The 16,361-nt window shown below is 32.7% G+C and overlaps 2 protein-coding genes across 5 annotated transcripts; both read right to left on the bottom strand.

Annotated features, from left to right (window-relative positions):
• Positions 1-764: 764 nt before the first annotated feature.
• On the bottom strand, positions 765-2,416 carry LOC131179303 (uncharacterized). 2 transcript variants are annotated; one of them, XM_058145831.1, is made up of 3 exons: positions 2,169-2,416; positions 1,534-1,611; positions 765-1,345 (listed from the first exon to the last, which is right to left on the bottom strand). In XM_058145831.1, exons 2-3 carry the CDS (start codon positions 1,557-1,559, stop codon positions 835-837), a joined length of 537 nt encoding a protein of 178 aa, XP_058001814.1. In that variant the 5' UTR covers positions 1,560-1,611; positions 2,169-2,416; the 3' UTR covers positions 765-834. The 2 variants fall into 2 exon arrangements, with proteins under 2 accessions (XP_058001814.1, XP_058001815.1); XM_058145832.1 differs by having other exon boundaries at positions 1,224-1,345; positions 1,534-1,604.
• Positions 2,417-3,802: 1,386 nt separating this feature from the next.
• LOC110631766 (calcineurin B-like protein 10) lies at positions 3,803-10,739 on the bottom strand. Of its 3 annotated transcripts, XM_058145827.1 has the most exons (9): positions 10,448-10,732; positions 10,167-10,332; positions 9,988-10,070; positions 9,324-9,383; positions 5,009-5,117; positions 4,868-4,920; positions 4,661-4,741; positions 4,417-4,529; positions 3,803-4,285 (listed from the first exon to the last, which is right to left on the bottom strand). In XM_058145827.1, exons 1-9 carry the CDS (start codon positions 10,469-10,471, stop codon positions 4,231-4,233), a joined length of 744 nt encoding a protein of 247 aa, XP_058001810.1. In that variant the 5' UTR covers positions 10,472-10,732; the 3' UTR covers positions 3,803-4,230. The 3 variants fall into 3 exon arrangements, 1 of the variants encoding a protein (XP_058001810.1); XR_009148295.1 differs by lacking the exon at positions 5,009-5,117 and having other exon boundaries at positions 4,417-4,741; positions 4,868-4,972; positions 10,448-10,739; XR_009148296.1 differs by lacking the exon at positions 9,324-9,383 and having other exon boundaries at positions 4,417-4,741; positions 10,448-10,737.
• Between the last annotated feature and the right edge of the window lie 5,622 nt (positions 10,740-16,361).

Genomic DNA, 16,361 nt, shown 5'->3' with positions numbered 1-16,361 from the left:
TTGTTGCTATCAGAACTTAACTGGTCTAATCTTCTCATTGCTCAGTCTTGCCTCCAAAAGAATCCAAGCCAGGCACAATTTAGCTTGCTTAAAAGATTTACACTTGCCATGTTTCAAACCAAAATATGCATATTCTGTACTCCACGGAAACATCAGAAGCCCTAACAGACTTTTGAAATGAGAACTGCAAAATGCCCACTAGCATTAGTTGGCTGCTTGGATCCTTCTCTTTTGGGTGTACAGGAGTGCATAGATACTTGCCCAAAATAAAGAATGATGCCATAAAGGGATTACAGAAGCTCATAAAATTCAAGCAAGATCCCCCTCTCTGGTTAACATTTCCTACTTACATTAAGAAGTTGGATTGCCAACATTATACCTTATTACTAAACTTTAAAGGAAACCGTACCTATGCTCCATATTTGGGGGCCTTCCAAAGCTTGAATGCGACCTCATGCATAAATCTGTCAGCTGGTATCATGCCATTTTCCACCGTGCTGCAGAAAAGAAAAGTAAAGCATAATGGTTACAACAATCTAAAGTCACTGGAACCCTGTAAGTAATATGCTGAGACATTTGATCGCAGAGTTTAATTAGCATTCAACTAAGACAAAAGGTCTAAATTGATGCAGAAGAGCTTTCCATAAGATCTGATAATCAAAATTGTACCTCTTTAAAATCTTTAAAAGAAAATGTCTGCCGCATCCATGCGGGTCACAGCATACTGCCACTAAGCAATTAGCATTGGAGAATGGTGCCTGTTGTTCACAAGTTAGATGTATCCAAAAAAATTGGAAAGTAGTATGATAATCCACTATATTTTTGTTATCTATCTTACCTAACATCAGTCCGTGGCTTTTCTCCTTTCATTGTGTAACTTTGACGAGGGGCAAGCATCGAAAGGTCAGAGTTCATTTCACATTTAGAAGCCAGAACTAATAAATTGGTACCGATCTCTCTGGCATTTCCATAGCTCATTACAAGAGACAAGTGCAGGCGGGAACTAATTTCTGAACTAGGTTGTGCTGTGTTCATTACACCACCTACCAGAGCATTTACATATTCTGCATCACTTATAACATCACTGCCTCTCTCACTATTCACTCTTTCACCAGCCCCAATGTGCACAAGTACAAAATCAAATTGACTCGTCTCCATAGTCCCACCCTCTTGAAATCCAAGCAACTTCAGTAACTCAGAGGTCACACAATCAACTGATGTTCCAGAAAGTGAACCATCATTTCCATTTAAATCACTGAATTGCAACACAGTGAAGCCAAGTTTTCTGCCAAAAGGTTTCAAGCAAGGACTATTTGTGATAATAGCAGCCTTCGTTCCCATGAACCTGAAGTGAGATTATGAAGTATGCTAATTGACTAGAAAAAAAAAATTGAGACAGCCAGTACCTCTGATACACAGTTGGTATCAATGTACTCTTCTCAACACTCTTAACAAAATCAAGAACGATAACTATCAGTAAAAGTTATCAACAAATGGCCCTCTCTTATTTCAAAAAATATTTAGACATCCTACCATGTCTTGACAAGCTTCATATGCATACAGCAGATTTGTAATCTCCCTGACTATCCTCTCATCCTCGCTTTCTGCAATCTAAATCCAATTAAGTCCAAATAACCAGAAACATGAGAGATAGCAAACTTTAAAGATTCAGAGCAAGCATCAATTACATCAAGCCACGATACTAGTTCAAATTCAACAGAATAAACACAGCTTTTGAATAATAAATAAAGCATTGGATTATGTACAGCAACCCATATGTTCATAATTGAACCCAATGAAAAGGTTGGATGATGCGAAATATACACCAAAAAAATGTAATGGAAATTGAACATGCATTTCATCTCACCAACACAATTGGAAAATTAATAAAAATCCATAGAAGCTTAATTTACTAACCAACAATACAAGCAACCCAACTCAAGAACAGAAGACTTCAAAATCAAACAATATCATATTAAAATACTCTACCCAGCTGTGAGCAGTAATCATCACCTAAAATGGTGAAGCTAGTACCCGTTACGCCTACCATACTAATATATACATATACATGTAAAGATCATAAGATTGGGGAAATTCTTTTGGTGAATTGAAGAATGAGTTAAAGGAATAAACGAGGAGCAATGAAGATGGATAAGAGTGAGTGAAACCTGAAGGAGGGGCACTGGGGAGGCTCAAGAAGCCGCAGGCAGCTTTGGATGCTAGAGAGTGGATATAGGCATGAGATGAATAGACGAAGTGGGCCAACCCATCGCCGTACAACACCAAAGCTCTGCTTGGCTTGTGCACCATTGCTGGTTCTGGGTTTTACACACAAAGCGAAAGAGGAGAGAGCGAGAGAGAGAATGGAGGGATTTATATGGGAATTCTTCAGCGGGCCTTTCCTGTTAACGGCATTTTTAGGTGCAGTGCATCCAAGAGAGTGAATATATATATATATATATATATATATATATATATATATATATATATATATATATATATATATATATTTTTTTTTTTTTTTTTTTTTTTTTTTTGAAAGGAAAAAAATTAGATATTGAAAACGTTCATGAAGTTTGGTGTATTAAAAAATTGTGAGATTCATATGTTAGAATATTTAAACCTTAATTAACGAAGAGAATTGATTTACTCCTTAAGATTTATTTTGTAAAATAAATTAAAATGATGTATGACAGTAAATATATATTATTAATTTAATATTATAATTAAATAATAAAAAATAGTTTTAAAAAATATATTTCTATTAAAATTATTTTTTATTTATAAACTATCTTCAACGAAACAAACTGAGCCTAAACCTAAGTGGGGAATAACATTCTTGTAACCTATTTTTGCAAATGTAAATGTTAATCGGGGGAAATGGCTTGTCCACTCTAGCGCTTGTTTGCCAAATGAAGTTACGCACAACCCCAGAGAACATATACAGAAAATCACACTTTTTGGCCATTTTCTACTTTAGATTCTTTAGGAACAAAGTTTACTGGCTATTAATTCGTTGTAGTTTCAACTTTCAAGGTCTGATTCTGAGTTTAGGAGAGATGAGATACGTAATTCTAAGTTTATTATTCATTAAAGGATAAATCGCCAAAAAAAAAATTTAAACCTTCACTATTTTTATAATTTTACTCTATCTTTTTTTTTTTTTTAATAATTTTACCATAATATTTAAGGTCTGATTTAATTTCACTGTATCTTCAAAATCAATTATTAAACTTAACAGTAACACCACATTATCATGTGTAATAAGCATGATTAACCAGTAATCATTTTTCTAAGTTATCATGATAATCCCTAAATTGAAAAAAAAAAAAAAACACAGAATTTCTAACTCAAAATTAATTGTGCTCCTTTAGTACATTCTTCTTCTACTTGTTCATGTTCATGAAAGAATGAGCTAAAAGAGCATAATCAATTTTAAATTAGAGATAAGATTAGTAGTTATCAGATATTATAGTATGACGTTGTGTTGATGTTAAGTTTAACAATTGATTTTGACGATAGAATATCATTAAATTGGGTGCCAATGGTTGTGGTGAAATTGTTAAAAAAAACATATTGTAAAAATTACCGAAAATTAGAGTTTTTTTTTTGGCGATTTTTCCTTCATTAAATTAATATTTATGAAGTTTTAATATATATAAAATAAAATTTAAGTAATACACATGTATTGTTAAACATTGGTCAACAAATTTTCAATTAAATAAGAGACATTTGGGTAAATGAATGAAGCAATCATTAGGCAACAGATATTCAATTAAATAAGAGACATTAGATAAACCTGTGAATAAAAATTTAGATGCGTTTCGATTAAAATATCATCACAAAACATACGCCACTATAAACAAAACATTGAGTACGAGGGGAAGACAAATGGAGGGCATATTTAACATTAATAAATGCCAAATTTGGGGTAATAACTGAACAGTTTCATTCCAAAAACTGTACAGCACAGGCGTTAGATTAGACCATAAAAAATGAAATCCCATAGCCTATGATTGGCAGAGATTGATCAGAATGATTTTGTCATGCTGCTGCTGCTGCTGCCGCTTCCACCACTATGGTCTTGCTTTGCAAAGACAATGACTTCCCTCTCTCCCAGTTGAATGCATGTTTCAAGCAAAACAACATGATTTATTGCACAAAGCAGTTCTGTGTGCAACTGAATCCTCCAAACACCTTGTTTGGGAAATGCTACGAAAAGTTTCGGATTCAATCTTCAACCTCAGTGTTAAAAATAAAACTTGGAAATGCAGTGGTTATGTCCCTGGAGGATAATTATGTCAACGGTGGATTTTATATTTCAAGTAAATGAACAGGGTGCAGATGAATTCAGGGGTGAAATTGGCAGCATTGAAGGGAAGTAGGATAAAATTAAGAATTTACAAAGTCACTTACTTCAAATAAGGAAGAGTCATATTCTTCAGTAGAGATGGATGTTTTATCACAAAAGCTTTCCATTCATCTTTACTGATTTTACCATCCTTATCAGCATCCACTTCAACAAATGTCTTAATGAAGATTCAAGGTATTATGAGCTTGAGTGCCCAAGAAGATGGGAGAAGTAAAATAAATAAAAATAAAAATAAAAATAAAATAAAATAAAAAGAAGAAGAAGAAGAAATCTTTTACTAATTCTTGCCTTTTCTATGATACCGTCAAGAAGTTCTTCCGGCAAATTAACATCAGATTCCATCAGAATGGCAATCACCATTTGCCTAACCTGAAACCATTAGAAGGCCAGCTAGTTAAAACCCTTGGTATTTGTAAACTTTGAGAACATAAACTAGCTTTGCTGATTAGTTTCTGGCAACGATTGCTTATAAACAAAAATGAATAGTGTACTCACTTCTTCTTGCTCAATAAATCCAGTTTGTCTCAAATCATACAGCCTAAATGCAACTGCAGAATATAAAAAGCACAGAGATGAAACATGACCATAATTGAATTTTAGCTGTACAAAACAAAAAGATTGTCAGTGAGCCCTTACAATCTATTTTTTCTTCCAAAGGGGCACAGGGATGGAAAACACTGAGGGCATGGACAAATTCGTCAAACTCAATCACACCATTTTTCTTTTCATCAAAAAGATCAAAAACCTTTAAAGAGAAGAAAAAACAACAAACAAATTAGAAGCAATAATAGGAAAAAGCAGTGATCTAATGTTCGGAATCCCACCACATGGTTTGCTACAAAAACAACTAAGCCTTAGTCCCCAACTAGTTGGGATTAGCTATATGGATTCTTTTTTGCCATTCAGCTCTGTTAGATATCAGACCCACATTAATATCTAAAATTTGTAAATCCTTTGATACTACTTCCTCCAAGTCATCTTAGGCTTCTCTCTTCCCCTTCTCACTCCTTCCCCTCTCACTCCTCTTACTAGTTTATTACACTTCCGCACTGGGGTATTTAATTCTTTGCATTGTATATGACCAAACCATCTTAAATGACCCTCTCTCATTTTATCTCCAATATGTGCTACATGCAATTTTTGGCGAATGTGGTTTGCTAATGGTCTAAAATTTATTTAAGAAAAGGTACAGTTGAACCATTGTGATCTAATTAATTCCTAAGCAACAAATATTGTTTCCATTAATGGGCTCACACTCTTTAAATTTCTGTTAAATTTCAGAATAGGATTTAGCCAGTTATAGTCCTACAGCTCCATCAAAATCAAATGTGCACTTCATTTCTCTCTCACAAAATTTGAAACCAAGACTTGTACTGCATTGTCACGTATAGTGGGAGAAAGTATAGGAAAAAGGGAATAGATAGCTAGTTGTAGATGTAGAAAAAGGTAGTTGGAGAGTGGAGGGAAAATTAGCTATAGTTCTGGCAGGAAATTGGGTATTAAAGGGCTGTAGAGCTCCTGTATTCATCATTCTAAGATCTTAATCAATGATCCTTCTATTCTCTCTCTAAATTCTTTGTAAGAGTTCCAATCCCACATCCAAAAGTCACAAGGTTCAATGGGTTTATAAGAGTGAAGGCTAACTAAACTAATTGGTTAGATTTAAATTTTTAGCAATGGTTGATCCAAGTTCAAGTAAGTCAATTTCAGTCTTTACAGACTGTAGCCTCAGCCCACTCATTCACCTCTGTCCATTCAATTCAATATCAATTTAATAATATGGTATCAGAGCAGGTCAAACCCAATTCAATTCAAATTAAAATCAAGTTTCAAGTTCAAAGTTTCTAGATGTTAACGCTACATTAAAGTCCAAGGTTTCAAGAAGAGAATTTCAAGTTTCAAGTGTGAACCAAAATGTCCCAGTTGCCACTTAAAGGGGAGTGTTAAGATTTACAATCCTACATCTAAAAGTTACAACATATTCAATGGGCTTATAAAGGTGAAAGCTAACTAAGCTAATCGATTAGATCTAATATTTTGGCAATGATTGGTCCAACCCCAAGTAAGCACATCTCATTCTTCACAAACTCTAGCATTGGCCTACTCATTTACCTCTACCCGTTCTCTCTCTTTTCTATTCTTCTTTTCTCTTCTAATTCTTTTCTGCAACTATCAGTTAGCATTTTTATCTATTGGAGTTCCACATTAGAAAACTACAAGAAATTAAAAGAGAATATAAGCAAGGGGGAGCTAAGCCAAATTGGCTTAAGCCATTTTGGTGGAGCCAACCCCAAGCTCAACAAAATCTTGACGACAATCGCCAATACTCTTCGGGTTAGAAAATTTCACACTATCCTAACATTTGGTATCAGAGCTTGTATGGGGGTGGGTTACTTTTACAATTTGGTTCTCCTGGGTTGTAATCATGGCAAGTTCAGTAGTGGTGATCCAAAAGGCAGTCAAATTGGCAAAAGTGGAAGAACAACTAAGATCTTTCTAGCTGGAAACTCGCAGCACAAGGAAGGAGATGTAGATGCTTAAGGTTGACTTCAAGAATCTGCAAATTGATTCAAATTAAAATCAAGTTTCAAGTTCAAAGTTTTCAGATGTTAACGCTACATTAAAGTCTAAGGTTTCAAGAAGAGAATTTCAAGTTTCAAGTGTGAACCAAAATGTCCCAGTTGCCACTTAAAAGGAGAGTGTTAAGATTTACAATCCCACATCTAAAAGTTACAACATATTCAATGGGCTTATAAGGGTGAAAGCTAACTAAACTAATGAATTAGATCTAATCTTTTAGCAATGGTGGGTCCAACTCCAAGTAAGCACATATCACTCTTCACAAACTCTAGCATTGGCCTACTCATTTACCTCTACCCGTTCTTTCTCTTCTTTTCTCTTCTAATTCTTTTCTGCAACTATCAGTTAGCATTTTTATCTATAGGAGTTCCACGTTAGAAAACTACAAGAAATTAAAAGAGAATATAAGCAAGGGGGGAGCTAAGCCAAATTGGCTTAAGCCATTTTGGTGGAGCTAACCCCAAGCTCAACAAAATCTTGACGACAATCGCCAATACTCTTTGGGTTAGAAAATTTCACACTATCCTAACATTTGGTATCAGAGCTTGTATGGGGGTGGGTTACTTTTACAATTTGGTTCTCCTGGGTTGTAATCATGGCAAGTTCAGTGGTGGTGATCCAAAAGGCAGTCAAATTGGCAAAAGTGGAAGAACAACTAAGATCTTTCTAGCTGGAAACTCGCAGCCCAAGGAAGGAGATGTAGATGCTTAAGGTTGACTTCAAGAATCTGCAAATTGGAATCTGGAAAGATGTGGAAGGGTTTTAAAAAGAGGTCCAAGAGACAAGAATTCTATAAACTCCATGGAAAATTCCATGGTAGAATTTAAGTCTCTTATTTTAGGGATTAAAGGGGATCTTGGAAAAGAAATTTCCTCTGGATTGCAGCAGGAAAATGGGGCAAATGACAAGGGGATCTTGCCTAGACTGGTGGAGATCTTGCCTTCTCAACATAAGGAGCAAGGGAGCTTTGGATCTGTGAATGAATCGGTAGCATTGATAAAGTTCTCCCTAAAATTGAGTTAAATACATATGATGGAAGTGATCCTAGGGTGCGGATTGGGAAGTGTGCCAAGTACTTTGAAGTTTGTGGAGTTCCTAAGGAGAAAATGGTAGGAATTATAACTTTGTGTTTGGTTGATAGGACAGATTCTTGGTTTAACAACTGGAATAGAATAGAGAAGACAATTGTGTGGGAAGAATTTGAGGATCCCTGTGTAAGAGATTAGGAGATTTAGGGCTAGAAGCTATTCTAGAAGAATTTATGAGAATGAGACAAGAAGGTACGGTAGAGGAGTACCAAGACAATTTAGCGGACTTTAAAATCCAGATGGAGAGAGTAAAGCCTCAGTTGAGCAAGTCATATTTCATAGGGGGTCTAAAGGATGATGTTAGACTAACAGTGAGGGTGATGAGACCAGCAGCCATTGTTCATGCTTTTGAGACTGCAAGGCAACAAGAGCAGCTCACTAGCTGTAACAGGAAGCCTTATACTTTCTCCACACTAGTCACCAACTCTTTTCAGACATTTTGCAACAACTTCCAAGTCCTTTCCTTCCCTACAAAACTTCTCTTGGAAGATGAATGGGAAATGTCAAGGAGGAAAAGGAAGAAAGTTAAGAAATCAAATGGTATTGTAATCTTTAAGGAACAAGAATGGGAAATTTTGAGAAGAAAAAGGAAGAAAAGTAACTCTTTGTCAATTAACTTCTCAAAAAAAAAAAAAAAAAACTCTTTGTCAATTAAGAGTTCGTATTTTCAGCTGAAAAAAGAGTAAACACCTGAAACTTGGAACAACAGAAGCTATATTCAGGTTGCAGTCAAGAACAATTCTCAGGAATAACCAGAAGGTTACTCAAGATCTCAATCAGCGGACTTATCTGCCACTAGAAGATGCAGCCTGGGACGACGGAGCCTCTATTCAAGCTCAATTTCCAGAATTTACACATTAGTGGGGAGAGGAATGTTCTCATGGAGGAGGTAGTGCCACGTATGGCAGGAGAAAGTATAGGGAAAAGGGCATATATAGTTAGTTGTAGAGGTAGAAAGTCAACAAAAAGCAGCTGGAGAATGGAGGGAAAATTAGTTAGAGTTCTGCCAGGAAATTGGGTATAAAGGGGCTGTAAAACTCCTGTATTCATCATCTCTTCCCTCTGTTCTCTCTCTTCTCTTCCCTTTCTTTCTTCTTTTCTACTCTAATTCTTTTCTGCAACTGCCAGTTAGGTTTTCTATCCTAACATACACAATCATAATTTAACAAATGCTAGTACAATAGACTGCCATTTCCATCATGTTGTGATCCCATCGAGAAATCAATTGAAGCGATGGTTTGCAATATTTGTTCGGGAACATGACACACAAGTCCATTCATTACCCTGTCCAGGAAGAGATTCTCGCCATAAGAAGTTTGAAACAGTGCTAATTGAAGTTCTTCCTACAAGGTGGTAAACAAGATTAAATTAGTTTAACCGTCACAATCACAGGACAAACCAAGAATAATAGTTTGAAGCATGCAACAAATATCACAGTTTGCATACACAAATTGTCAACTAAGAATTGCAATAACAGGTGCTGGGTTGCTTTCTTAAATAGCAGCGTCAAATCAGCTTTTTAACTTACCAACAGCAATAGTGCTTCAGCTGGCGAGTTGAGAAAATATTTCCTTTTTGTTAAGAAATTTTAGTGCATTAACTATACCTACATTTCATAGGTAAGTTATGGATACAAGCAGCAAGCCCTTCACCCAACAATCAAATAACCATTTTTTACCGCCCAATACAGGCATGTAATGAAAAGTCAAATACCACAAATTAGTTTGACAATTAGCAAAAATTGCTGGCTTAGATAATTGAGTCTCAGGATTTTCTGTGTCATTTGCCTAATCCAGATCAAAATCAACTTTCTTTCCCAGATCAGCATAAATCAAAACAACATTGAAACTGGAGCAGCCAGTTAAAATAAAGGATACCCAATTAATTGAAATTACGTGCAATTTTTAAATTAAAAATGAAAAAAAGGAAAAAAAAAAAAAAAAAAACCTTATGAATCAACCCATCGTCGATTATGGAACAACTCAACTTCTTATAGAGCTCATACAATGCCTCCACTTCATTAACGGTAACTGCAAACGAATCCATTAACAGCACCACAAAATTGAACATTTCAACACCAAAAGAAAAAAGGAAAGAAAAAAAAATGTTAAGAAAGAGAAAGTTACATGGAGATTCATTGGCAAGGCGAGCTATATCACTCAAGCGGTAAGTAGTTCTCTTAATCTGATGGCGTAACTCGAAGCAATTGGTGACAGCGAAAATCAAAACCTCAATTATGGCTGCGAATGGCAAAAGCGCAGCGCAAATTCGCTCTCCAATATTCAAAGAGCTCTGCCCAGTCCAAAAATCACCACAAAATATGCGATAAACAATAAAGCATAAAGGCAAAAACACTATAAATAAAAAATTAAAAAAAAAAAAAGAGAGAGAGAGAGAGAGAATGTACAGAGGAATTTTTGGGGGAATCCATGCAGCCTGCAATTGACCATTCATGAATGGCGAATGGGTTGGGTTTAAGAAGCAAGCCAAGGTGAAAGAAGCTTAAGAAGTTGAGGTTGCGTGAAGCTTGGGGGATTGCGTGAAGCTTGGGGGATTTGACGTAGCAAGATCGAGTACTAGGAAAATTGTAGGTGAAGAGGAGGAGGAATCTAAGACGATAGCTCTTAGCTATCTATGCCAAGTGAATTAATGATAGGAGGGGGAAAAAATAATAATAATACGAGGTGATGTCTCGTTCATGGAGAAATTTTATTCATTGTGTCTCACTACCAATTAATTAGGATTACTCTATTAAATTTTATTGTGATTTATGTTATTAATTAATTTTTATTAATCTTAATAAGTTATTAATAATTTTAATAAATAAAATTTCCTTACTTTATTATTATATTTTTTTTTCTTTAACCCTTGTGGAATTTTTTCTCTTCACCCATGTTCTTTTAAATTGTAGACTATGCTTTTGCCTTCAATTTCACGTGTAACATCATGGAAATAAAAGCTTTTGCATGTGTTAGTTCGTTAGATAAGGAGAAAATCAAAAGAAATGGCAAGTGCTAGTGCTGCATGTGATAGAGCTTGGACCTTGAATGATGTTGCATTAAATCTCCGGTGTCGTGGGTTTAATCAGAGCATTAGAAAGGGGGATTAAAAAGTGAAGGGATCAAGCCGCGTGCTTCAAGCCAGGGGCATGAGTTGGTAAGCAAATATAAGGCTTGGCTCTTGTTTCGGATGGACAGCTAGGTTTCATCAGTTATTGCGGGCCAAGTAAGAGCATATTTTTATTTGAGGAAATTACAAGAAAAATATCATATAGTTTCGTTCATTTTTTATTTTAGAGTTTGTAATTTATTTTGTGACAAAGTGATGCTTGAAGTCTTGCACCGTTAAGAAACGATGATTATCTATCTCCTCTTCATCTAAATGTGCTAATGTAGAAAAGAAAGTTGCTGACGTGAAACATAAGATAATGAGGAAATTATAAAAAATAATCTGTAATTTCACTAAATTTTTATTTTAGAGTTTGATATTTATTTTGTGACAAAACGATACTTTATGTTAATAATCTGTTAGCAAATCACAATATTTTATTTGATGTTGTCAATTTTCATTGATGTGATACTAAAATAATATTTTTAATTATTTTTTATAATAAAAAAAATAATTCACACACAACTAAGATATTTCATGTAAAGAAAAAGACTTTATTCACTTTGGACACGGTGATTTCGAAAGTGAAGATATGTTGATGTGGAGTTTTATATAAGGACTATGATTTCAAAATCATTATCAATAGATTTTTAAACTTGGAGTTTGTACATTCACTTTATAAATTACTATCAATGATCATTGATGTAGCATAAACTCTCAAATAAGTTACTGGATCTGTGTTATTAAAAATTTGGGTAGGAGCAATAGTTCTGTCATTAGAACCATTAGATTGAACTGTTATTTTTGGCTGATTAGCCTTCTGTTCATCTATTATATGAGATGGCTGATACCTTTTTTCACTTTGACATGAATTCCATTAGTACTGCCTTAAAGAGTTTGTGGCTGAAGTTACCCCTTGAATTTCCTAGCACTTTTGCACACTATGTCAGATTATTCTAACTTAGAAACTTAGCCATCAGAAAATACTGGAACTGGCAAATTGAGTTTTTCAAAGAGAATATACATAAACTTTTCCATTTTATTCTGAAAGTGAAAGATCTCAAATTCCGTTTATTTTCGAGAGTTAAATAATTCACTTGATTTACTAATAGTGCAAAACCTTATAGTACCACTTTGTCACAAAATAAAATATAAACCTTAAAGTGAAAATGAGTGAAACCACATGATAATTTTTTATAATTTTCACTTTTTTTTTATTCCACATTAGCACCTTTTAATGAAAAGAAGATAAAAAGTTATCGTCTGTTAACAGTATGAAATTCCAGGGTATCACTTTGTACAAAGTAATTATTCTATTTCATAAGGTATAATTATTACAAAATATTAATATAATATTACAAAAATAATTTTCATATATACTAAATTCTTTTTGACAATCATGTCACTTTTTCCTCTATAAAAAAAAAAAAATAAATAGCATAACCCCTCCAACCCTTTTGAAATTTAGAAAAATTACTATTTAGTCATTGTATTTTAATGAAACTTATTATTTGATCTTTATATTTTAAAAAATATACTATTTAGTTCTTATAAAAATTTTCATTAAACTATTTAGTCCCTTTGTCAAATTCTCCGTTACCTATACTTTCACAATACTATTTAGTCACTCTATTTTAAGAAACTAATTAGTTTGATCCCTATATTTTGAAAAATACTATTATTTTGTCATTCTATTTTATTGAAACTAATTAGTTGGTTCATATATTTTAAAAAATATATTCTTAGATAAAAATAGAAATTTTGCTATGTGGAGACTAAATCTTAATTTGCATCTTTTTTTAAAAAAAATACAATTTTTTAGAGATCATTTTTTTTTTATTTTCTCTACTTAAAAATAAATTTTTTTAATTATTTAGAAAATTTAAAAATATAATTAACTTTTTTTATAGACAACTTACATTATTTTTATTGACAGATGAAAATAATTAAAGAGAGAATAAGGGGGAGAAAGGTGTTGATACAGAGGAAAGAAATATGGAGAGAGAAATAAGAAATTATAAGAAATAAATAAGGATGAGAAAATTAGAGTAATTTAGGCATAAAAAATAATTATGAAACTAAATAGTTAATAGAGTCAAATTATAATGACTAATTAATGTATTTTTTCAAAATATAGGTACTAACAAATTAGTTTCACTAAAATACTTGGATTAAATAATAGGTTAACCAATATTGACTAACGAAAAATTTGACGAAGGGACTAAATAATTTAACAGAAGTTTTTACATTGACTAAATAGTATATTTTTTAAAATATAAGGACCGAATAGTTAATTTTATTAAAATATAGAGATTAAATAATAATTTTTCCTTGATATATATATTATTGAAAATTTTATTTCTTTTATTTTTTATTGGCTACTTAAAATAATTTATATTATTTTATCATCACATAAGTAACCTGAAGTATTAGAATCATTTATTTATTATATATTCAATAAATTTTATATTATTGGCACTCTAATTTTTCTTTTCTAACTTAAACATTATTATATAATTTTTGAATTAACAATGAACCTTTCAAGAAATAAGAACAATGAATGTAATCAACTATTTTTAAATTAATTTTATTTATATATTGTCCTTTAACAAAAATTTTCTGATTCTGCCTTTGATTTTAAGTTCTATATTCATTAAAATTTGAACTCTTTTATTTAATAGGCTTAAAAACCCATTAAAATTTAAACTTCATGCCATTTAAAAAATAATACTTTTAATTAATAATAAAAAATGTAAATTTGCAAAAAAAAAAAAAAGTCTTGTGATTAACAGATGAAAATCACATCAAATATCAATAAGATTTTGTAAAATATTTTAATGATATTAGGAGTACTCTATTAAATGTTATAGTGATTTATGTTATTAATTATTTTTTATTAATTTTAATAAATTATTAATAATTTTAATAAAATTTCCTTACTTTATTTTTTTTTTCTTTGACCCTTGTGCAATTTTTTCTTCACCCATGTTCTTCTAAATTGCAGACCATGCTTTTGTCTTCAATTACACGTGTAACATCGTGGAAATAAAAGTTTTTGCATGTGACTAAGGAGAAAATCAAAAGAAATGAGTAAGTGCTAGTGCTGCACGTGATAGAGCTTGGAACTTGAATGATGTTGCACTAAATCTCCGGTGTCGTGGGTTTAATCGGAGCGTTAGGGAGGAGAATCAAAAAGTGAAGGGATCAGGCAGTGTGCTTCACGCCAGGGGCGTGAGTTGGTAAGCAAATATACGGCTTGGCCCTTGTTTCGAATGGACGGCGAGGTTTCATCAGTTACTGATGGGCTAAAATTGTAATAGCATATTTTTATTTTTGATAAATTAAAAAAAAAAGTTTCACCTATATTTAACTTTCGCGCCTATGATTCACTTAGTGAAAAAGTATACTTGAAGTTTCATACTATTAATAAATGACAACTCACTGTATTCTCTCTATTTAAAGGTGTTAATATGGAAGATAAAGTTGCTAATGTGAAATATAAGATAATGAGAAAATCATAAAAAAATATCATATTATTTTGTTAATTTTTTATTTTAGGGTCTGAAATTTAATTTGTGACAAAGTCATAGCAAACAATAAAATTTTGTCTAATATTGTCAATTTTCATAGATGTGACAATAAAAAAATATTTTTAATTATTTTTAATAATAAAAAATAAAAAAATTAATTCACACAGACAAGTTATTTTATATAAGAAAGAGACTTTATTTACTTTGGAGACAATAATTTCAAAAATGAAGGTATGCTGATGTAGAATTTTACATAAAATTCATGACTTTTTAAATCACTATCAAACAGATTTCTAAACTTGGAGTTTGCACCTTCATTTTTAAAATCATTATCAAAGATCGTTGATGTAGCATAAATTCCTGGGTGTGTTACTGGATTAGTTTTATTAAGAATTTAGATAAGAGCAATAGTTGTGCCTTTAGAGCGACTAGATTAAACCGATACTCTTAACTGATTAGCCACCTTTTTCTAACTAATACCTTTCTTCACTTTGACATAGCTTCCATTAGCACTGCATTGAAAACTTTGTGGTTGAAGTTTCCCTGGTACTTCCTAACACTTTTGCACATTGTGTCAGATTCTTCTAAACTAGAGACTTGGCTATCAGAAAATACTAAAACTAGCAAATTGAGTTTTTCAAAGAAAATATACATAAACTTTTTCTTGGTATTTCAAAAGTGAAGGACTTTAGATTCTGGCTGTTTCTGGAAGTTAACTAATTCACTTGGTTTGTTAATGGCGCAAAATCTCAGGGTATCACTTTGTCACAAAATAAATCACACCTCTAAAATTAAAATGAGCAAAAACCACAAGGTAATATTTTATAATTTCCATTTTTTTTAATTCTATGTCAACATATTTCTCTTCCATATTTGTAGCTTTCTATTGCACATCACCTTTGGACGGAGAGAAGATGGAAAGTCATCGTTTACTAGCGTGTGAAACCTTATTGTACCACTTTGTTACAAAGTGAATCACAGATTCTAAAGTGAAAATAAGTGAAACCATAAAATACTTTTTTATAATTTCCCTTTTTATATAATTGAAATCTGTTGGCTCAAGGACTTATGCAACCACCATAAAAAAACTTATTGTCTTGAGGAGAGAATTATATTTGCCAATTCACTAAACCTAGCTGACTTGGAGATTTAAGAGGGAGAGCTGGATCATCAGAGCTAGAGAGTTTTTCTTTTGGGAAAATCATAAAGAACCTGTAGTTCAGTTTGTGACAAATAAATACCTCGTGATTTAGTTTTTTCAATAAGTTGAATATTATTAATGTGGAATTAAATAATTAAAAATATTTTTAATTATAATAATAGGTCTTACTTAAAATAAAAATTTTTGAATAAATCCCATTGGTATTGCTAGGATGTCCGCAAAGAGAACCACGTACATCTGATTCTTGTTGGGAACTATTTTAGGGTATTCTTTTGGAGGCTACTAATTTTGAGAAAGAGTTTTGATGTATATTAGTGTCACGACCCAACCTATGGGCCGGACCGGCACTAGGACTGGGCCAGCCTAAAGCCCCCGAGGCCCGTAGTAAGCCTTAACTATTCATTTACCCAACTCTAAGGCCCATTTGGGCCCAATTTCAAGAAAACAAACGGACAGAGTCCGGCCATAAAATGGACTTACCAACGGGGAGTTTTCGACTCACCCGACCTGTAAACACAATA

This window comes from Hevea brasiliensis, chromosome 4 (genome assembly GCF_030052815.1).
Source record: "Hevea brasiliensis isolate MT/VB/25A 57/8 chromosome 4, ASM3005281v1, whole genome shotgun sequence".
NCBI classification, from domain to species: Eukaryota; Viridiplantae; Streptophyta; class Magnoliopsida; order Malpighiales; family Euphorbiaceae; genus Hevea; species Hevea brasiliensis.
The sequence above is the reverse complement of the archived record's forward strand: the minus strand, read 5'-3'. Positions and strand labels throughout refer to the sequence as shown.